The sequence below is a fragment of the Octodon degus genome, unplaced genomic scaffold (genome assembly GCF_000260255.1).
Source record: "Octodon degus isolate 3935 unplaced genomic scaffold, OctDeg1.0 scaffold00012, whole genome shotgun sequence".
Taxonomy (NCBI): domain Eukaryota; kingdom Metazoa; phylum Chordata; class Mammalia; order Rodentia; family Octodontidae; genus Octodon; species Octodon degus.
Window position 1 is genome coordinate 28,572,133 of NW_004524588.1, and position 23,801 is coordinate 28,595,933.

At 39.5% G+C, this 23,801-nt stretch overlaps 2 protein-coding genes across 2 annotated transcripts in view; one reads left to right on the plus strand and one right to left on the minus strand.

Moving 5' to 3' along the window:
* Positions 1 to 821: 821 nt before the first annotated feature.
* LOC101567421 (integral membrane protein 2A-like) lies at positions 822 to 1,592 on the minus strand. The gene is made up of 2 exons (XM_023709584.1): positions 1,563 to 1,592; positions 822 to 1,430 (listed from the first exon to the last, which is right to left on the minus strand). Exons 1-2 carry the CDS (start codon positions 1,590 to 1,592, stop codon positions 960 to 962), a joined length of 501 nt encoding a protein of 166 aa, XP_023565352.1. The 3' UTR covers positions 822 to 959.
* Positions 1,593 to 3,845: 2,253 nt separating this feature from the next.
* Mre11 (MRE11 homolog, double strand break repair nuclease) overlaps positions 3,846 to 23,801 on the plus strand; it is an 87,559-nt gene continuing 67,603 nt past the window's right edge. The window contains exons 1-8 of the mRNA XM_023709523.1: positions 3,846 to 3,963; positions 4,729 to 4,845; positions 7,458 to 7,590; positions 10,435 to 10,595; positions 13,832 to 13,919; positions 15,132 to 15,273; positions 17,444 to 17,558; positions 22,233 to 22,418. Coding sequence (XP_023565291.1) covers positions 4,826 to 4,845; positions 7,458 to 7,590; positions 10,435 to 10,595; positions 13,832 to 13,919; positions 15,132 to 15,273; positions 17,444 to 17,558; positions 22,233 to 22,418 — 845 coding nt within the window. The 5' untranslated portion in view covers positions 3,846 to 3,963; positions 4,729 to 4,825. The remainder of the gene's footprint in view (positions 3,964 to 4,728; positions 4,846 to 7,457; positions 7,591 to 10,434; positions 10,596 to 13,831; positions 13,920 to 15,131; positions 15,274 to 17,443; positions 17,559 to 22,232; positions 22,419 to 23,801) is intronic.

Sequence of the window (23,801 nt, forward strand, 5' to 3'; positions counted from 1 at the left end):
TATGACCCGTTTCAGCTTGAAGAAGCCAGAGCGGTCACTGCCCATATTTCCCTCACGGCAGTTCAGGTTACTTCAGAGCAGGGAATGTTGCAGGCAGCTAAGTTAGACAGAAATATTATAAGCAGTCAGACAGGGCCAGGACCTCAAGGAGACAAGATGGAAGACAAGGTGACTTTGCAACTTTTGGAAGAGACAGACACTCTCGTGTGGGCCACAACTCAAGACCAAGACAAAAGAAAGAGGAAACATAGCTACATACCTCACTAGGGATGGGCATTAGGGATTGATATTCTAAATAATATCAATCAATTTGAAAGAGCCCAAATGAATCACTAGCCCAACCCCCAACAGGAAGAGACCCTGTTCCGTATTCATGCCCGCTTGCTACATGACTCGCTTTCCCATTTGATACTGGATTTAATCAGTTTTACCTGAGCAATGGTGCTTGTAATCCTATTGGTTGACCATAGTTTTGCCCTACCTCCTGCCCACCTAAGCGAGTTCCCAGTCTCTCCACCTTAGCCCTGCATGGTTTTACATCATAAAAATCCCTGGAAGAGACAGCTTCCCAGGGAACTACCCACTTGGGCCCCCCCACCTCCTGTCCCTCTCTCAGGACAGGAGCTTTCTTTCTCTCAATAAATATATTCTGCTCATAAAAAAAAAAATCTGTAGTATTAAATTTGATTAAAAGTCCTAACTCTTGATTTTGTCTGGACTGAATTCTGAGATGATCCAACAAGTTTGTTCTACTTAATTTCACATGTGCAATAGTATACAATCTTTTTTTTTTTTGAGTACTGTATATCTCCTCTTTAATACTGAAGTCATATTGTAAATCTCGAACTTCTTATCACCAAGGATACTCTCATCTGCTGTCTCGTTCTTGACAGATTTTGGTCTCAACAATAAACTCATTAGGGAAGTGTCTAATCTTCCAGCACTTATCAATGGCATGCTCACTGAAACCTAGCACTGAGGTCTCTCCGTTGAAGGTGGAAGGATTTTCTGTTCTTGCAAAGTTGATAAATAAAGGTGCCCAGATTACTAACATCACGAATTTCTTCAACAGCAACCAGGTCTTCTCGAACCACAAAAGTATGAAGCAAATATTTGCCCCTTGCAAGATTGTCAAAGAGCTCCACCAGATTCTTTGGGGGCATAACAATGGAGGTATTCAAGGGCATCAGATAGCAGGTCCCCAGGAACATGTCTAGGTAAGCAGTCATTCCCTTTTCAAAGTCATGAATGATTGCTGCAGGATCACTATCAGAGAAAGTAGAAACAGGCACATCAATGATGACAATGTTGTCATCCTCACGAATGTCAGCCTTCTCCATCACAGGTAGGAAGTAAGGCTCTCCATCAGGAAAGGAATTTACACGGTCCTCAGAATCCAAGAAATACATCTCTCCATGGTAAATGGTGCTCTTGGGCATGAAGTATTTGTAAATGCAGGCTCCACCAACAGTAAGTCCTGACAAGATGAATGAAAGGCCTAAGAGAGTAAGCATACATCTCCCAGAGGTGCACTCCTTTCATTGGGCGGCAGCTTGCAGAGCCTTGCTGGTCAGGATCTGCGCTCTGACCATGCGCCTCAAGAGGGCCTCCACGTCTCGTTGCAACTCCTCCTTTTGCACCCCTGTGTCTTGAAAGTGACCGTCACCATGGTGTACCTTCTGGCTATGCAGTAAACGTGGCTGGATTCAGTGTTCCAGGCTGCAGGCTGTAGGAGATCACATTTGCCCAAACACTCCCTAGATACACATGAGTCTGCCTAATGTGACCTAGTATACAATCTTAATGTGTTATTAAATTTTATTAGTGGCAAGAGCTCCAGACTCAAATTTAAATCTACCATTTTTTAAAAATTTTATTTATTTATGTGTGTGGGGGCGGGGCTGGCTGGCATGTGGTGCTGGGGGATTGAACCGCAGTCCCTGTGCTTTGCTAAGCTTGTTCTAAGTAGGTGCTTTAGACCACTGAGCCATCTCATCAGCCCCAAATCTACCATTTATGATAACTTCTCTGGGCCTGTAACTTCACTGCAAACTATAAAGCTTGACAGGTTCTGGCCCTAGTATGAGTTGCTGAACCATTATGGTGGCCATGCAATATGGCTGAAGCCCTTACAACAACAGCTCATCTTCCCAGAGCCCACCTCCCCCTTCTTCTCCAACTGAGCCCAGGGTGCAGTTTCCTTTCTCCCTTCCCGCCACCTCAGGGAAGGCCCCAATCAGCCCCTCAGGCGTATCTAAACATCCCCCTCAAGCCCCACCCCGGGCAAAAGGACATGAAAGCCTCAGCCTCCCTTTGCTCCGATCCAGAGAATTCCTTATCTTCCCAGATTCTCTCCTGTCCTCCAAGGTAATGAAGCCTCCTTCTCTTTTTCCTTCTGCCTGTTTCTCTGCTACAACACTGTCAAAAACCTATCAAAGCTCACATTAAAGAATTTCTAAGGCCTATCTAGCTTTTCATTCTTTTGAGAACCCATAAAAATTGCTTGTTTCATTCTCTTGAATTTTTCATTTTTCCTTTAGTTTCAGAGTATTTCCTGAATCTTGCAACACAAAAATAATCATAAATTTATTAAATATTTAGATAACAATAAATAATCTAAGGTTCACCTGTAGTTATATAAAGTATAGTGACGTTATGGCACAGATTTTTATTCTTCCCAGCATTTTCATAACAACTCCCTTTATATAAATTCTGAATTTTAAGTTCTAGATAACATTACACATTACATTTTCTTGGTGTATTTAGCTTAAAATGTCAAGCCCAGCTGCATTTCCTTGGCTCACAGTGTAAAATAAAACGAGATTCTTATATAATGAAAACCCATCAGGAAGCTGTGTCTTCTAACTTGGAGTGCTTTCCAATTTGAGAGCGATCTTACCTCGGCCAGTGCCTCCAAAGTTTCGTGGGGCCGGGGAGATAGCTCGGAGGCCTAAGCGCCTGCCTGGCAAGGGCAAGGTCCGGAGTTTGAGCCCGAGTGTGCCATGCCAGGCCGGCCTGGAACCTGGGCACGGCCCCTGAGCCAGGCATGGTGGCGCACGCCTGTAATCCCGGCATGAGCTGCTAGGTAGAAAGACCATGTATCAAAATAGGGTAAGAAAGGGGGCCGGAGAGATAGCTCAGTGCAATCAATGTTTTCCTGGCAAGCACAAGGTCCTGAATTCAATCCCTGTTACCATCACAAAAAAAAGGTAAGATTAGCAAGAGTTTTGTGACACATGGGGCTACAAACCCATTTTACAGGTGAGTGCGCTGAGGTCTGATTAAAACAATCTGCCACAGATCAAGAACTATACAATGGAACTGAACGACTAGATTTCTAATTAAAAGGCTCCGCATTTATTTTTATGGCACTAATCCGAGATCCAAGGAAGACAATAAAGGGAAGCAGGTAAGTGGGCAGGAGTCGCCGCCAGCCCAGCTCGGGCTGCGGCTGTCACTGGTGGGCTGGAGAACACGCCCAGGCCTCCAAGCCGCCAAGCGCCGGGAAGCCGCCCCGGTCACGCCCAGTACCCACCCACGCCGCCAGACCCCCAGGACGGGCCAGGGTCGGAAGGCCGCCGCCGCCGCCCGGCCAGCTCCTGGCCCCTCGGGCGCCCCGGGACCGGCCCTGGCCGACAGAGACGCACACCCGCCGCGGGCCGGCCGGCCAGCGCGAGCCTCGCTTCCGGGTATGTCCGCCGGCTGCTCGGGATTGGCTGCCTCACCAGCGCGGGGTCCCGCTGCTCCCGCCCCTGCCGCCTAGCCGGGCGCGGCAGCCAATGGGAGCCGACCAGGCTTGCGGCTTCCTGGGCCTCCCGAAGTATCGCGAGAAGCGCGGTTTTCCCGCGCCCGGTTCAGGCTTACGGCCGGGGATTCCTTCGGCGCGCTGCCGGCCTTCCCGCGAATATCGGCTACCTGCGGGGCTGGAGACAGCCTTGGATGCGGAGGCGAGGCTCTGAGGAGGTGCGTGGGGTCTTGCGGGAGTCTTCTCCGCCTGGTGTTGCGGGCTCTGGAGCCGGCGCCCTCCTCTGAGGGGTCTGGGAAGCCCGCGTCCGCGTCCTGACTTGGGAGCCCCGCGCGGGGCTTGGCGACTGGGAGGCTCCGGAGAGGCTGGGCCTCGAAAGGGCTTTCAGGGTCGCCGCTGCCGGGCCGGAACGTGGCGGCTTGGCCGGCTGCTGGCTCAGACGGCGCTCCGCGGGCCGCGTGCGTCGTGCCCAGTCCAGCTTTGCTGTGGGGCCCTTCGCTTCCAAGCCCAAGCCTGCGCCTCCCGAAGCCTCGTTTGCGCTGGACACGCGGCTGCCTCTGCGCTTCATGGCGTTCGCTGCGCGCACGTTCAGCCTCCAGAGTCGTGCGCTGAGCTAGTCCATGTGGCCCGTTTTTTCCGTTTATGTAATAAACATTTATTTTTAGTAAGAGCAAGGGAAAAGAAAATAGGAGATAAGTTTAACCATAATGGAAAAACTAAATTGGCACCGCAGATGTTATTTTCTAGTCTTAGCTCACGAAAAAAAGTATAATAGACCTTTACACGAAAATAGGACTTTTCCAAAATTGAAGTCGGCTTATTTAAGAAGTCTGTTATCTTATGCAACCTAACTCGTGTTGGTTAAATATGTACAACTTTTTTCTTTCTTTCTTTCTTTTTTTTTTTTTTTGTACCGGGGAACAAACTCCGGACCTTGTGCTTGTACAACTTTTTAAAAAGTCTTTTATGGTATTTGTTTTTAGAATTTGGAATCGAGTGAGTTTTCTGACGTACTTGAACGCAACACACAGAGGTAGCTGCGGAGAAACCTGGTCTAGGGGACCTCTACTGGGCATCAGAATGAGTCCTGCGGATGCACCGTAAGTCTGACTTGAAATCCGTTGTTGTTTTTGCTTGTTAAAGCCTATCAATGAGCTGTAAAAGGCTCAAGTCAACAACTGCGGATACCCACTACTATTATTGACTACTGGACTGTACTGGGTTATTTTGCTGAGTTCAAGCACCTGCAATATTTGAATGGCAGTGGAATACCCCAAAACAAAACAAAACAAAACAAAAAAGGGGGATGTAAATGAAGGACCATTTTGTAGTGAAAAAGAATATATATCTATATGTACAAAATAGGATAGACAGCTACTTTCTCTTAGTTCAATGGGAAGAAAAATTTGTATTAATAGTGTTTAGACAAGATATCATGTCTGCATCTTGTACTCTACTATGAAGACAACAATATGCAATGTATTAATTATTGTAACATTCCTACTAACCTGTTTTGAAACTGTCGCGTTGCTATTTTCCATTAAAACTAAAAAAAAAAATAAAGTCTAGCAACTATAAGCATATTAAAAGAAAACTTAATTAACAGTAAATAAATTTACCTTTGGATAGGAAGTGTTAGTCATCAAAAAGAACATTTGGAATGTTTAATGTTATTATTGTATGTTCGTTTATTATCCAAAAGATAGCATAGTGCTATAGTTTGGAGTCTTGCATTAATTTGTTTTATTGCTACAGTATGTAAGCTTATTTTCGTAGGCTTTGTCTTACAATAGTGAAGCTGTAAATATCCTTAAATTTTTGTGATTAAATCCCATTAGTCAATGCAGTTCTACTTAAGGCAGATTTTTAGAATAAATTGCTGTATCGCTTGAATTTAAAATAAGTTTGAATAAAATGGATATAAATATAAAGGTTAAATGGAAAAACTTTAGACTTGGTTCTTTCGCTTGGATTCAAGCCTTTGGTCAAAACTCACCTTGTCTGTTTCATTGGTGCTGTAATTAGAATAATGATATCTTTCTCAATTAATTTTGAGGGTTAAATGAGAGAATTTTTGTGAATATACTCTACACACTGCTATAGAAGGATCTGATCCAAAAAGTTCATGTATATCATTCATAACTTTGTGTATATTATTTTTGAAATTTCTGAAGAAAAATCTTGCAAAATTCTTGTTTTATTGTATATATTTGTATTTTGTAGATACATACAAAAAAATTTTTTGAACTCTTTTTCTGGTTTAGTAGCCTGAGTTTGCACTGTAACTTTTACTCCTTCTGTCACTAATTGGACAATAAATCACTTAACTTCTCAGTATTTACTCTTTAAATTTTTCAGAATTGAGATCATAGATAGAAAAGTATTTTAGGCTGGGGAGATAGCTTGGTGGTCTAAGTGCGTATCTGGCAAGCGCAAGGACCCGAGTTTGATCCCCAGTACCACTTGCAGTGCTGGCATTGGAACCCTGGGTGGCCATGCCAACCATAGAGACCAGGTGTGGTAGGATGCTGAGACAGGAGGATCACTCTGAGTCCTAGCTGTGTAGCAAGACCCTGTACCAAATAAATAAATAAATAAATAAATAAATAAATAAATAATTTTAAAAATGAAAGTACTTTATTTTATTTATTTGTTTATTTATTTTGCGGAACTGTGGATTGAACTCATGCCCTTGCACTTTCCAGGGCAGCGCTTATTCTACTGAACCATCTCCCCGGCTCCAAAAGTATTTTAAAGAATTAATTCAGCTGGGGCTGAGGAGGTGGCTCAGCGGAATAAGTGCTTGCCTGGCAAGCGCAGGGGCCTGAGTTCACTCCCTGGTTCCGCAAAAAAAAAAAAAAAAGAATTAATTCAGCTGTGTGGTACACATCTGTAATACCACCACTTGGAAGCTGAGGCAGGAAGATCATAGCAAGTTTAAGGCCAGCCTGGGCTCTACAGTGAGACCTTGTCTCAGAGGGGAAAAAAATTAAAAGTTATTTTAAGTTTAAGAGTGTTAATAGCTATTGTGCTGCTTCATACAAAGGTAGCTTTACCATATTTCACTTAAACAGTGTTTTGTTTTATTTATTTGTTTTTACTTCACCAAATATATTAGTGAAAGTAGAGAGTAGAGTCAGGCGTTTTTAGAAGTCTGAATATAAGTTACTAGCATATAATATAAAATCTTTTAAACTTAGAAGACTTTTTAAATTTGATTTTCCTAGAAATTGCAAAATAAGGTAAGCTACGTTTAGAAATAAAGATCAAACCTTTTGGGTGTTCATGGTGGAAGGGAATAGAACAAGTGAGTGTCAAGGTCTGGAAGTATGTAGAACTTGTTACAGTAAGGGTTTGCATTTCAGAAGCAGTTATGGAACCTTTTAAAATTCATGTGCATTTGTTCTGTATTAAATTAAGTGTAGTGGCTAGGGAGACTGATTTTGTTTTTTTTTTATTTTCTTTCTTTCTTTCTTTCTTTCTTTCTTTCTTTCTTTCTTTCTTTCTTTTATTGGTTAGTACATTGTGTATTGTTACTGCCAAAGAAGGGAGACTGATTTTGAAGATCAATTTAATACTTCAAAATTTCAGGCCATGTTCAAGGATAGGAAAATGATTTTTACTTCATACATAATTGCTGTAATTATTTTGTCCTTAGGTCTCTTTTGCTCGTATATCGTTTAATGCATTCAAAATATTTTTTTTGATACAGTGATGATGAAAATACATTTAAAATATTAGTTGCAACTGATATTCATCTTGGATTTATGGAGAAAGATGCAGTGAGAGGAAATGATACATTTGTCACACTCGATGAAATTTTAAGACTTGCCCAGGAAAATGAAGTGAGTTTGACTTATATTTGTGTCATTTTTACTCATTCCCTTACTCACTAGGCTCTTTCCCTCTAAGTTTATCTCTGTTGGCTTATGTGCTCACACTGCCTGTCTGAGTATCGGTGTATAAAGCTCAGGGCCGGAGATAGCTCAGTGGCCTAAAGGGCCTGCTTAAGCAAACGTGGTTAATGTGTAGGGACTGTGGTTTGATCCCTGGCACCGCATGCCATGCAAGCCCCACCCACAGGGGAGGCTGAGCCAGCCACAAAAAAAAAAAAAAGGAAAAGCACAGTTTGTTTTCTTTCTGTCTGTCTGTCTGTCTGTCTGTATTTAGGACAGGGTTTGCAGAGTCTACAAGTCTCACTACATAGATCAGACTTGTAGTAATCCTCCTGTTTTCAGCCTCCCAAACTGTAGGATTATAGGCGTGTACCACCATACCCAATCTCAGTCACCATCTCATTGCGCCCTGCAGGTGGGGGTGGCACGGCATGCTGCCAGGGATTGAACCCTGGCTGCTGTGCTCTGCCTACGCGGGCACTTTAATGTGCTGAGCTACCAGGCCAGTCCTCAAAGCACAGTTTGTATGTGTTGCATCTTTATTTCAAGTAGGAGCTACTTTGGTGTAAATAGTCTTAAAATTTACGAATATTCATGGGGTGCTTAATGAGTGCATGGTCAATTTCTCTTTGAAATGAAAATATTTCTGTCATAATTTGTGCTTTCATAAAACATATATCCAGAATACTAATGGGCAGTCATGTTATAAGAGCTGTAAGAAGGGCGAGCAAGATAGCGCAGCCAAGGAAGCAGCTGCTTAGGCAAGTTCAGAGACCAGGGTTTGATCTTTGGCACCACATGCTGCACTGGCCCTGCTGAGCCAGCCACCAAGTCCAGTCTGGGCATGGTGGTACACACCTGCAGTTCCAGCACTGGGGAGGCTGAAAACAGGAGGATCACTGGGAGTCCAAGCTGCATAGTGAGACCCTGTACCAAATACATTGAATAATAATACATAAACAATAATAAAAACCTAAAAGAACCATAGGAAAATCATAAAGTGTTTCCTGGGAATTTAGAGGTGGAAGAGATCACAAGTAGATTAGAATTGTAAATAACAAAGGAGGTGACGTTAAGCTTGGGCTTTAAAGAAGAGCAGATTTTGATGCGTTAAGAGCACAGAGATTCTACATTCTGGTGAAGCAGGAAGAAGGACACAGATGGAGAGAGTATGAGGTATGTCAGGTAACTGGTGAGTCTGTGACTCAACCGCAGGTTGTGTGTTAGAAAGCATGCCAAAAGATTAGAAGTGCAGGTGAAGGAGCTCAGACTGAATTTAGGAGCCAGTTTCTGGCAACACAGTATGACAGGATGAATTGTTAAGTGAAGACTGTTTTGAGCTTTTCAAAAAGTAATGGCATTAAAAACGAAAACAAGTAAATGAATGTAGGAGCTATTGCAAAGGTGGGATTTGGATACTTGGGTTCTAGGGTGTGGATGAGGAAAAGGGAGGACTGAAGTATGTTGAGTCTGGATGGATGGTGGTACTAATAGTAGAATAAGATAAATAATTATTTGTGTGGGGAGGTGATAAATTCTAATTTACACTAATTTATAATTGGAAATTTCAATAGGACTTATAGGGAAATATTCTAACACGCAGTGGAATGACCAGTGTACAGCCCAGAAAAGAGTTGGAAAACAAAAATAAATCCTGGTGACTTACAAATTATTAACCTTGACTTCTGCAGTTTCTATTCAGTTTTCTGTAAGGTCTTTGGTTCTTCCTCTTCAATATAACTGGGACTTCCTCACTATCCTATATCTTCACACCTATAAACTTTGTTTGTTTGTTTACTCTTTGGCAGAACCAGGAATTGAACTCAGGCTCTTGTGCTTGCCAGGCAAGTGCTTATTCTACTGAGCTATTTCCCCAACCCCACACCTATAAACTTAGTAGCAAGCTTGTATTTTGGTTTACCTGAAGAGCGCTTGCCCTCCACTGGTCTTTGTACCTCAGTTTTTCTACTTCATTCTTCCTCCCTGTATGCATTCTACATAGTAGCCAAAGTGAACTTTTAAAACTGGGCATGGTGCTGCTTGCCTGTAATCCCAGCGCTTGGGAGGCTGAAAAACAGGAAGGACCACGCTGAGTCCAGTCTGTGTAGTGAGACTGTAGATTCTGTGCTAAATACATTAAAAAAAACGTCAGAATGTTAAATGAGGGCAGGACATTGTCATCATCTGTTTTCTAGATTGCTATTTCTATGACTGTTGGTGCATTTAGTTCTATAACAATTAAATGAATAAGTTGGGCTGAATTGATTATCTTTATGTTGTGTTAAAGTAGGAGGTTCTGTTTGACTTACAATTTAAAAAAAAAATAATTGCCTTGGGAAACCTGACTCAAGGACTTTTATTTTATTTATTTATTTTTTATTAAGTTAGCAGAAATTTTTTTTTTAATTTTATTTATTTGTGTGTGTGTGTGTGTGTGTGTGTGTGTGGCCAGCTCAGCCCACCAGGGGGTGGGGCTGGCTGGCATGTGGTGCTGGGGGATTGAACCGCGGTCCCTGTGCTTTGTTGAGCTTGTTCTAAGTAGATGCTTTAGACCACTGAGCCATCTCACCAGCCCTCAAGGACTTTTAGTAATTTAAAGGTGGCTCTATTGCACACGGATTAGGAGCCTACACTGAAGGAAGATTAGTTACTAGTCTTTTTATGGTTGAAACATAAGATCTTAAACTGCCATATATAATACTACTTTTATGAAAATTTTTTCTCTTTCATCTATAGTTTGAAGTTTTATTTAACCTGTAAAATCTCATTTTAACACCATTTTCTGTTGATTAGGTAGATTTTATTTTGTTAGGTGGTGATCTTTTCCATGAAAATAAGCCCTCAAGAAAAACATTACATACTTGCCTGGAGTTACTTAGAAAATATTGCATGGGTGATCGTCCAGTACAGTTTGAAATCATCAGTGATCAGTCAGTCAACTTTGGTTTTAGTAAGTAAGTATATTTATTACTTGAGTGATAAAATTTATGTATGTTTTATGTATGATACAGATAAATGTTTTACCAGTTAGCCATTTCACCTTCACTATAAATTATTTTCATAGTAAATGCAGTTTGAGTTTTTTGTATATCATTGTACAAATATAGGGACTGTATATTTTAGATTTTTATATTCCTGATATCTTCTGTTGAGATTTTTAAAAAACCTTTTCCTACTTCGTTTACATCAGTTACTTATATATTCTGCATATTAAGCTTTGATTAGGTATAAATATTTTTCCACCCTATAGATTGTCTTTTGACCAAAATATTATCATAACCAAATATCAGTTTTTCTTTTTAAGATCTGTCCTTTTGAAATTTATGGTATTCTTCTAGAACCCCAAATAGCGCAGCTACCATGATGTCTCCTCTTAAACACTGTGTAGCATGTCACTTGACATTAAGGGCTACCTTAGTCTCCATTAGCATTCGTTAGAGTCTCTGTCTTAGCTTTTGAGACAGTGTCTCACTATGTGTCCCAGGCTGGCCTTGAACTCAGCCTCCTGAGTGCTGAAGTTGCATAAATACCACTACTCCCAGCTTGTCTTGTCTTTCATGAAAAAAGTATCAGTGGATACTTTTGAACACATTACATGGGTATTTTGTTGGATGTCTTTCATTTCTTTTGTTTTCTATAAATTAGGATTAGGGAGGAATATGTTACAATGCTACAATTAAAAATGTTGTGTGGCTCATGAATTAACAGGCAAGTGCAAGAGAACAGAAACTCCGGAAATAACTTTAAGTATATGTAGGAATTTAGTGTTTCATGAAGGTAGCATCTCAATGTGTGAAAAAAATGGGTTATTCAGTAACTACTGAAAAAACTATTAGATATTTAAAAAAAATTTTAAGATACAGAAAGGGTTTGTTAAAGTGTGATCCAAAACCCAGAAGCCATAAGAGTGAAGACTGATACATCTTTTTAAAAGCAAATTTCTACAAAAGTAAAAATTGTGTGAGCCGGGGAGATGGCTCAGTGGAGTAAGCGCTTCCCTGGCAAGCGCAAAGACCTGAGTTCAATCCCCGGTTCCGAAAAAAAAAAAAAAAATTGTGTGAGGTGAGGTGAAGTTAAAAGTTACAGTTCAAAAATAAAAATTAAAAATTAAAAAAAAAGTTACAGTTCATCTAGTCATTAGCAATTTATGCAGATTATACCCAATTTTCCACATATAAATCTTTCAAGAAAAAAAATGTATGCTAATAAAAATAGGAATATGGACACAGTTTGCAGAAAAAGAAATAGAATGCAATTTAAACATATTTTTTAGGGGCCGGGGAGATGGCTCAGTAGAGTAAGTGCTTGCCTGGCAAGCACAAGGCCCTGAGTTCAATCCCCAAAAAAAAAAAAAAAAAAAAAAAAACACACCATATTTTTTAAGAAACTCTAATTTGTTCATAAGAAAAACATAGCATGAACCCTTACTGAGCTGTTTTTCTTCTGTAGAATTAGCATGGATCACCAGAATTGACTGGTGATTCTCAGTCCCAAGTGCTTCTGACAGTTACAGTTATAATTGGGCAAGTGAAATGCATAAACACTTCTCAGAAGTACAACTGGCCAATAAATACATGAAGGAATATTGGACATGAGAGAAATTCAAGTTAAAATAGTGCTGAGAGTCTATCTTAACCGAGAAAGAAAGGCCATTGTCAAGCAAGCAAATAACAACAAATGCCCGCAAGGCTGTGTGGTGAGGAGCACTTCAGCACTGTTGGTGGGAACGTAAACTAGGACAGCCACTGTGGAAATCAGTTCGGCAATTGCTCAGAAAACTAGAACTAGCGGTTTCGTTTTACTGAGCATTCCTCTTCTGGGTGTCTTCCCCAAAAGAGTTAAAGATACCATACTAGAGTGATGCGTGCATGCCCATGTTTATAGTGGCACGCTTCATTAGTGACTAAATCCTGGAAGTGGTCTGTAGTCCACAACAAGTAGATGGGTATAAATGTAGTACTTACCTACAGTGGAGCACTACTACACCATAAAGAGGAATAAATGAGTCATTTGTAGGCAAATGAGTGTGTCTTGAAACCGTAATGTTAAATGAAATAAATTAGGCAAAGGAGCTTAAATATTGCATGTTTTCTCCTACATAAGAATCACAAAATATAAGTACCTTGATTTATGAACTTCACTTTTTCTATGATTCTGGTTGCATATTGAATTTGACAAACACTGAATCAAATTTCACCATAAGGTCAGTGTTGAACCTAACCATTGCATTTGATTTGGTTTGTGTCTTGTTCAGTTTGTGACCAGAATCTTCAAAAAAATTAAGTGTGTGAACCAAAGTACCACTATAAAGGGCAAAATAAAAGGTAGGTAATAGAAGTAGGGAGCTAGGTCTTCCTAATAGGTGATCAAAAGGTGGAGGAGGGGATGACCAAGAATTACGATGTATATGTGTGCCAACTTCCCACAAGGGATGTAATCCTTGCGTACTGCCAACATGCACTAATAAAAAAGAACAACAAAAGAAAATAAATTGCTAGTATTATTTGTCCTGAGAAGAGCTGGAAGCAGGAGTGGGCAGGAGACTAAATGTACACCTAGAGGTGCTAGACCTGGAATTGTTATTCTAAATCTTTTAGATTCCAAGGTATGTGGTTTATGTTTTCTCCCTTCTCATCTCTACAAATAACCTAAATAAGGCTTCAGTGCTAGGCGTGTTGCGGCACTGCTTAGGAGGCTGGGGCAGGAGGATCGCTGTGAGTTCGAGGCTAGCCTGGGTAACATAGTGTGTTCAAGGGCAGCATGAACCGCATAGCAAGATTGTCTCAAAAAATACCTGTACAGGGGCCAGGGAGATGGCTCAGTGAAATAAGTGCTTCCCCAGCAAGTGCAAGGGCCTGAGTTCAATCCCCGGTACCACAAAAAAAAAAAAAAAACCTGTACAAATGCTTTTAAATTTTGGAAATCTTCCCATTAATGACTGGTACCACTCTTTCATACAATTCATAAGCACTGTTTATTGTTGTATTTTCTAAAATGTAATACTTCAAACTTTAGTTGAATGAATTGTTGTCTCCTTTACATTCTAAAGCTCTCCAAACTGGTAGTTATCTACTAATTTGGGTCAAACTTGACTGAAATTATAGACTATGCCTGAGGAGACTGGAAAACAGATTTTGTCCTTCCTAGAAACTTTAACTTTTCTTTTTTCTTTGTTTTTTTTCTTTTAAAGATTTCCATGGGTGAACTACCAAGATGGCAACCTCAACATTTCAATTCCAGTGTTTAGTATTCATGGCAATCATGATGATCCCACTGGGGTAATTAGAATTTTGTCGTAGTTTAGGGTTTGGAAATGACCAATTTAGTTTATCTGTGGAGATCACCAGTTTTCCCAGTAGTTTGCAGTCTAGTTGAGTCAAGAAGTCAGAATCACTTTTATCATTATTTTAAGTATTTATGCTGCTTATTAGATTTACTTACTTATTTTTTATTTTATTGAGAAAGAAACAGCAATGAGACAGTTTCAAAACAAGTTAGCACAAAAAAAAAAAAAAAAAAAACAAGTTAGCAGGACGGTTATAATAATTAATACATTGCATATTGTTGTCTTCCTAGCAGTTATTCATAGGCTGCTTATTAGATTTAAAAAAATATCTAAAATAAGAATTGCTAAAAGAGCTGTGCTTTTTGATCAGTGCAGGTGAACCTGTGACACATGTACTGCAATGGGCTGTTTGTATCATTACGAGCTCTAAAAGAATTTCCATCACTGTTTTGTATCATTAGGGCTGAGTTTAACAATGTGTAATTGTAACGTTTTCATTGTACTCTATAGTTACCAGTACTTTGATGTTGCTTATGATCTCATTACAGGAAATGATTATTTTGTGAGCAACATTAAATCTACATTAGATTATTTTGTTGCTTCTGATAAGGATGTACATAAGATTGGAGCTCCTAAACTCAAAATATTTTTTTTTAATCTGGTCAAATAAAAGTCAGTAGTTACATGTAGTCTTTTTTTCCTTAGTTTTTCAGAGGTCTTCTTAATATTGCAAAGCACGTATTTCACAGCCAGTTTTTATATTTTAGTGGCCAAGTATCATGGTAGTTGTGATGTCATGTTAGCTTTACATGTAACATGTGATTCTTGTTGATGTAGCTAATTTGTAATAGAAAAAAGTAGCAAAATACTTTTGCTATTAGCATTTTGTTTTGAAAATATACTTTCCTAGTCTAAATTTTGTAATTGTGGATTGAATAGCCCTAATCCAAAAATAAGAGATCCAAAATCTGAAAATTGCTGGTGAAAAAATTTTGGATTTGAATGTTTAGATTTGGGATCCTCAACTGGTAAAGTCTGTACAATCTAAAATATGAGAAATTCCGAAATCTGAAATACTTCTATTTTGAAGCATTTTCAGTAAAGAATACTCAACCTGTAGAATGTGGATTATGGTTATAGTAGTAACAGATCAGATCACTTATTTCTATGTACACATTAATATTCTTGATAATATTTTGTACAGACAGATGCACTGTGTGCCCTGGATATTTTAAGTTGTGCAGGATTTATAAATCACTTTGGACGGTCAATGTCTGTTGAGAAGATAGATATTAGTCCAATTTTGCTTCAAAAAGGAAGCACAAAAGTTGCTCTCTATGGTCTAGGTAAGATGGTTTCATTTTGCTATATATATGTTAATTAATAAATGTTTGAACAATTATTGAGAAGAGAAATTTTAGAGACAGCCATTTGGGAAAAAGTGGGCCAAATTGGATTATTTGTTATTAGGGACTGTAAAAAATGGAATGTTTAACATTTTTTAGTATTTATAAGAAACAATAAATGGTGATACATACTTGTTTTTAATAGTTGTGGTTAAAAGTAATTTCCCCTTAGTATCTATTTATTGTTTTAGGCTTTTTTTTTTTTTTTTTAAGGCTCAGATGTAGAATCTTAAATGTTAGAGAATAATTCTTAAAAAAGGAATTATAGAATAATTCTGTAAAATTTTACTTTTGAGTAATTCTTCATTAGAGCTGAAGTTTGGTATGTTGGAAGTCTTTCAGAGGTCTGATTGTTGCTGTCTTGTACAGTAACCTGTGGCCTCATGTAAGTATGGGGCACCTGTGTGGTCAGTCTGAATTGTGCTGTACTCTGCCTGTAAAGTTCACACTAGATTTCAAGAACTAAGGGGAAGTTAGAAAACAATATATTAGATTGTTAGTGGAATTTGTTTTTTTAACTTGCATTAATGTGGCATTTAAAATGACATACTCAACATGTGTCAGTAACTCATATTACACATCTGTTGATAGTGCTAGTCCAGAGTTGTTCATCTCTGCTGACCAGAAATTTTCTGTATCACCCTCACTAACCAGTTCGTATAGTGTTCAGTAGGTAAAAGCTTGTTCGCTAGCTTTATTCTGTGTGAAAGAAAGAGTAAAGACTCTAAAAAGTGCATTCATTGTTTTGTGTATTAGATATATATCATTATATATTTTATTAGTGCACATTGACTACAGATTATTGGGTTTAATTTTGGCAGATTCATACATGTACATGACATGCTTTTTTAAAATTATTCTATCAATCTTCCCATGCCACTTTCCCCCTTAGTTTGACGTTGCTTAGAAGTAATGTATTTCAGGTTCATTTACTGTGCTTTTTTGTCTGATTCTGCAAACGATAGAGCAAGAACATTTTTTTTTAAAAAGCTATGAATAGTTTTAATTATTGCAGTATTAGAGGTCACCTCTAGAAAATGGTGCTCCTCTTAGTTTCTCTGAGGCCAGATTGTATTACATGCCTCAGTTACTATCAGACGCTGCATCTTTTGTCCATTTTCTCAGTCTCTGCTCATCGTGGTCTGCCTTCCTTAACTGGAGTCTGTATCCATCCCAAACAGCTACCCTTGACTGTAAACACCATGAATTCTAGAACTTTTTTAAATCAGTAAATTCCTTTGTTTTCAAGGATGATGGGGCCATCTGCCTTCTGAGATTCCGTGCCCCTCCAGTTTTCTTACCTGCAGGCACTGGGGCAAGAGGAAGGTCACCGTTCCTTGTTCCCCACCATGCTTCTTCATGCCACCAGGCAGCCTGCCATTCAAAGCTTGTGCCATCTGCCTAACCTGCCCTCCCTGTCCCTCACACTGTTTACCCCCTCGTCCCCACCTTCTGAGTTTTTGTTGTCTTGGTGCTTCAGCCCCTAAGTGGGCCAGCCATTGGTGCCCAGGCCTTTGTCTGCAGCTATATGAGCCTCGTGCCACCTTGGCGGTTTACCCACATCCAGCATCTACGTTGTTGGCTTTCTTTCTGTGATCTGTATCAGTTTGTAAAGTAGCAGCCTCCTCCGTACCCTCTTCAGCTCCACACTGGTATTCTCATCTTGTCATCCTGCCCTTTTCTCCTTTTATAATGTTCATAATTAATTATTTATTTTACTTTGTTTTTGTTTCCACTAGGTCAGGGCAAACTGATGGATATGAGAAGTATTAGTAAATTAATTATTAAAGTACAAAATGTTTTTATAGCAGAAAACAGTTACTACAAGTTTTCATAAAAACTTAAGTGTAGAAAACTTAGCTTTATCCCACGTATTCTTGAAGTTGACGGTAGGTGTGCCTGAAGTAGAAACTGTCCTCTCAGAGCAATCTGCTTGTGTTTGTTAGAACCTGGAGCATCAACTTGTGCATGTCATCAGCTGTGAGTGAGTCTAGACTTCAGTGTGTTTTTAAACAGCAATAAAACAAAATATTTTGAGAAGTACATAATGTAGAAGTGAAAATTTATTAACGAAAGCAATAATTTTAAAATAATGTAATGTCTACTTCAGGATCTATTCCAGATGAAAGGCTCTATCGGATGTTTGTCAATAAAAAAGTAACAATGTTGAGACCCAAAGAAGACGAGAACTCCTGGTTTAACTTACTTGTGCTTCATCAGAACAGGTAAAGGTACTCTGCAAACTTTTGGGTCAGTGATGGAGGTTCCTCAAGCGTCTTCACACTCACCTGTTACAGCAAAATACTCTTACTCCTTCAAAGTTGTTAGTGCAGGATCAGGCAAAACCTAGATTTGCTTTGTGTGATTTCATTTTTGATTTGTTTTAGTGTATGTTAATATCTATAAAGGAGTATTTGTGACATATGGATGAGGAGTAAAAGTAACTACAGAGCTAATACTCCTAACTTCAGCAGAAGGTGGGCTCTTACCACTGCAGTGCCTCGTGCCCTTGTGTGCTCTCATCTCCTTTTCAGGGGGAGCGCTTCTCGGGGTGCTTCTCAGGGGGAGCACTGTTCTCAGGTTTGAATGAGTGGTTTCATTCCAGTGGTTTCATTGCTTTTAATCATATATATTCATAACTGATTATTTATTTTTAATATAATCATGCTGTATATTTCACACACAACTTATGTTTGAGGTACTAAGATTTATCCATTTTGATGCTTAGAAATTAATTCATTTTTACTGATGTGCACAGTTAGATTTTTTCCTCTTGTCAGTGAACATTTTTATTTACAGTTTTTTGCTTTCTTACATATTTAGGAACATTACATATGTATTTCTTTTAGAGCATGTATGTGGGAGTGTCTTTCCAGAACATAAATAAACTAGATGGACTTACTTTTGTTGGTAATCATAAGTTCAGTCTGTTGGTAGGAAATAAGGTTGAAAGGAAGATTGAAGAAGCTGAGATTTATTATATGGCTGCTACAGTAAAAAATAAGGAGGTAACAGTGATAGATGGCAGTAAAACTGATAGAGAAGAGAGAAACCTGGGAAGCTGTCAAGGAAGAGTCCAAGGGATATGGGGATTGACTGTATAATTTCTTTATTGAACATACTTACTGAATATAGAGTACTCTGCATTTACTTAATACAGACTTATGTTAGATACTAATCACAGAAGGCTAACTTGCAGGTCCGGGGATGTAGCTCAGGGGCTCAAGCACCTACTTGGCAAGCACAAGGTCCTGAGTTTGATTCCTGGTAACAAAATAAAACAAAAAAACAAGTGGCCAACTTACATTGCCTCACATATATTTTATTTTATTTTATTTTTTTGGTGGAACGGGGGATTGAACTCAGGGCCTTGCACTTGTCAGGCAAGAGCTTATTCTACTGAGCCATCTCCCTAGCCCCAGCCTTACAGATGGTCTTTTAGGTTTTTTTGTTTGTTTTTGTTTTTGTTTTTTTTCTGTGCAGGGTCTCACTGCACAGCTCGAAGTGAGCCTTCTGTTTTCAGCCTCCCCAGTGCTGGGATTACAGGTGTGCACCATCAAGCCTGGAGTCCGTTGCTGGCATGGCATGTGGTGCCAGGGATTAAACCCTGGCCCTTGCACTTGCCTAAGCAAACACTTAGTCTGCTGAACTCTCTTGCTGGCCCTTGCTTTACATATGTTCTTGAGTGAATAGTGAGTTTCAAAGTAAGAATAGGCCAGAGTTTTGATGTGTGTTATCTTTGTATAACTTCAAGAATTTAAGGAAGAATGAAAGATAAAAGACAACAGAGGTGTTTAGCTATTTTTGGCATTGCTAGGAGAAAATACTAACACTCAAAAGTTAGAGAACAAAAGGTTTATTTCAGAGGTCACAGTTTGTTTCACTCTGTAGGTGGACGACTGCAAGGCAGGGTGGCATGGCATAGGGGCACTGAAGAGGAGAATCAGTCCATGGCTGGGCAGGCAGAGAGCAGCAGCCTGCCTTGCATCTTTACCGTTTATCTTATCCAAAAGCCTTTTGGGTAATGCTACCCACACTGTCCCATTACTGACACCTGGAACTGTGAGGTTGCTGTGTCTCGCTGCTAGTGGGTTAACCATCATTTGGTTGAGTGTTACAGACTTCTGTAGTATAAAGTACCTGTCTTCTGTTCTTTGTAATTAATGACTTTTTTGTGGGGTTCTTTGTTTTATATTTTAGGGAAGGGTCTACAGGGTTTTCAGGGTCTCATTACTAGATCAGACTCATAGTGATCCTCCTGTTTACAGCCTCCCAAGAGCTGGGATTACAGGCATATGCCACCACGCCCAGTCTCAGTTGCCTCTCAGCACACCCCACGGGCGGGACTGGCACAGCAGGCCCAGGGGTTGAACCCCCAGCCCCTGCACCTGCTTGCATTCGCTTTAATCCACTGACCTTTTTTGGAAATATTTTGAGATCCTGTAATTATCCTCTTTGACCTTAAATTTTTGTCGACTAATTTTTTTTTTTTTTTTTTTTTTTTTTTTGTCCTTTTGAAATAGGGTCTCACTATGCAGTGAAGGCTGGTTTTGAACTCACTTTGTAGCCGAGGCTGGTCCTCAAATTTGCATCTATCCTCATGTCTCAGCTTCCTAAGTACTGGTATTACAGGTGTGCGCCACCACACCCGGCTTTGTTCACTAATTTTACCATCTGTTTGGTGATCATGTTTCTAGCAGTTGCTATGGCATTGCAATTGTGATTATTTACCTTATTTCTATATTTAGTAATTGAAATTCTTTGTAAGGAAACTTTGTCCTTTCTCATTTATTTATGTTATTATAGATCTAAGGTTATTTTATTCTTTCAGTTACCCAGCAACTTCACATTAAACTATGTATGTCCCAGTCCTTTTAAAAAATTTATTTTTACTTTTATCCTCAGCATATCATGCTGGCCCAGCCCCCCAGGGCTTGCTGAGACTGCGATTGAGACTGGGCATGGTGGTGCGTGCCTGTAATCCCAGCTCTTGGGAGGCTGAGCACAGGCAGGGAGACCCTGTAGACCCTGTACTAAATACAAAAAAAAAATTATTATTATTATTTTTTTTTGTGTGTGGCTGGCTCAGCCCACCCTGTGGGTGGGATTGGCATAGAATGTGGTGCCAGAGATTGAACCTTGGTCCCTGTGTGTTTGCCTAAGCAGGCGCTGTAGATTGCTGAGCTATCTTGCCGGCCCAAAATTTTTTTTTATTTTTTGAGGTAGGGTTTTTCTAAGTTACAGAATTGCCCAAGCTGGGCTTGAACTTCTAATCCACCTGCCTCAGCTTTCCATAATATCAGATCATGGCATAGGCATGTGCCGTCACTCCCAGTGTCAGGAAAGACATTTCGATTTACTTTTTTTTTTTTTTTTTTTGCAGAACTGGGGATTGAACTCAGACCCTTGCGCTTGCCAGGGAAGCGCTTATTCCACTGAGCCATCTCTCCGGCCCCATTGATTTACTTTTAAGTTACAAATCAGATTCCGATTTGATTTGAAACTGTCTCATTGCTATCTGTTTATCAATGAAATTTTGAAAAAAAAAAAAAAAGTTACAAATCAGAGTCTGTTTGCTACCATACTCCTTTTTTCAGTAAAGAGTCCACGTTCCATGAGAGGAAAATGACATCATGGTGCATTTGACAGTTTCCTGCTTGTCTTTATGAGTGGTTATGATCTCATGCCTGCAGCGTTTGATTTTTACATGACAACCTTCTGAGATACACAAGACTGCTGCCGCCTGATTTCATGTCCTGGCTTCTGCGTGACGATGTCCAGCCACACTTACCTCCCGACCACCTCAAACCTCTGCGCCACCTGTCTGCTTCAGCACTCTTGCTGCTGCTCTTGTGCAAAGGACTGTCTTCTCTTGCATCCTGAGCCCTCACTGCAATTTGTGTGTTACTCCCTGGAGAGACCCTTCCTGCCTAGGCCATATGTAGGGTAGCATTCCCTTTTCTGTTGCTCTTCCTTTTATCTTATTTTTTATATCATCTATCACTGTCTGATAAGTTTTGTCACACATGCGCGTGCGTGCGCACACACACACACACACACATTGTGCTGTTGCTTAATTCCCTGATAAGAACAAGGACTTTGTTCACACTGTTACCTGCTTGAGACATTTCACTAAATATTGGTTGGATGAATTGAGTGTTGGCTTTGGATCAACTGAATGCTAGATTGAAACACTGAATGCTACATATTCAAACACTTTCACCAAATAATGCTAGTTTATATTGAGGAAAATTGTTCCTATGTTTCTTACTGGGTGATAACTTTTTTCTAAATATATAGCTATAGTTTACAAAGCATTTGTTAATATGATATTTAATAATCAAAAATTTTGGATTGGAATGTAGCTCAGAGGCACAAGTGTCTGCCTGGCAAGTACAAGGTCCCAAGTTCAATTACCTATACCAAAATAAGTAAATAAAATGAGGGAAAACTTTACTAATGTTGAATTGACACTTTTACTCCCATTGTTTGTATACTTAAAATAAGTTATTTCAAGTGACTGGACACATTTTTTTTTAATGCCACAGAGTTTAGATTTAACTCATTTTCATTTTCTGTCTTTGGTAGTGTATAATGAGAATGGATTGTGTGTTTTATCATCAACAGCTCACACGCCTGATTTCACCCAACGTGGGTCCTTCCTAGTAAAGCTTTTAGTGATCTTCCTTGGGGTTGCTGCTTGACTATGTCCTGAAGGGGTGTGAATTCTTGGTGGTCAGGAATTAGACACTGATTGTCTTGCTTTTCCAATCCTTTGGGCAGTTTCTTAAAGAAAGATGTAATATCACTGAATGAAGAAAGATCTGTGGACACATATTAAAAATGGCATTCTTCTATATTGCTGTGAATTTATGTTGTTTTTTCAAATCTTGGTGTAGGAGTAAACATGGAAGTACTAACTTCATTCCAGAACAGTTTTTGGACGACTTCATTGATCTTGTTATCTGGGGCCATGAGCATGAATGTAAAATAGCGCCAACCAAAAATGAGCAACAGCTCTTTTATGTATCACAGCCTGGAAGCTCAGTGGTTACTTCTCTTTCCCCAGGTGAAGCTGTGAAGAAGTGAGTAATTATTATGTGTTCACACTAAATAAATAAATAAATAAATAAATAAATAAATAAATAAATAATACATTTTTAAAAATTCCATCTTTTTTAAAAAAAAAAGTCCTATTATAAAAGTTACCAGAAAATGACTTGATTTTGATTTTCCTTTGTTATAATAAGTGCAGTATTTTAGTACAGTGATGGCAAACCTTTCAGAGCTTTCTGTGATAATAAACAGCCCACTGCAGAACTCATGTCATAGGTTTGTCACCACTGCTATAGTATTTCTAATTTCTTTGGCAAAAGAAATACATGGTAGTGCGGTGAGGAAATAGCTCAGAGGCATAAGCGCCCGCCTGGCAAGAGCAGGGTCCCCAGTTTGATCCTCAGTACCAAAAAGAAAAAAAAAAAAAGAGAGAGAGAGAGAGAGAGAACTCACCATTAGAAATATATGGCAAAGTGACATATTTAAAAAAAGGTTTATAGTCAATTTTATAATTTTGAATCTATTCAAGTTTTGATTACTATGGAAGGCTCAGGCAGGAAGATCACTGAGTTCGAGGCCAGCCTGGGCTATATAGTGAGTTTAAGACAGCCTGAACTACATAGTAAGACCCTATCTCAAAAAAGAAAAAAAAAATCATTTTAAAGACTGGTAGTTGTTGGTTTTCTTTTGGTAACATTTTATTGTTCTATTTTCCATTAGAAGTCAGTGTGTAGATAGCAAAAATGATGACTGAATGGATATTCTGAGGAAGAACATTTTCATATAATGTTAAAATTAAACTATCCAGGGGGCTGGAGAGATGGCTCAGTGGTCTAAAGCACCTACTTAGAACAAGCTTAGCAAAGCACAGGGACCATGGTTCAATCCCCCAGCACCACATGCCAGCCAGCCCTGTCCCCTGGTGGGCTGAGCTGGCCACACACATAAATTAAAAAAAAAAAAAAAATTAAACTATCCAGAGGTGGTGAGATAGCTCAGCAGACTAAGCACTTGCTTAGGTAAGCATAAGGCCCACGATTTGATCCCTGACACCACATGCTTCTCCAGCCTTGCCGCCTGGGTGCTGAGCCAGCGATGGAAGTCCAGGCATGGTGGTGCATGCCTTAATCCAGCACTGGATAGACATAAAACCGGAGGATCACTATGAGTCGGAGCTGTGTATTGAGACCCTGCACATAAAAAAGATTAAACTACCCAAAACATTTGTTTTTAAGGATATGATTTTATAAAAATACATCTTGTATTCTCTTAATGAATAGAGGAATTTGTTCTAATAGTGTTTGTAAATAGGATATCATGTCTGCATTTTGTACAGCAGATAACCACTAGGAAGAGAGTATGCAGTGTGTTAATTATTGAAACTTATACCAATTTGATTTGAAACTGTCTCA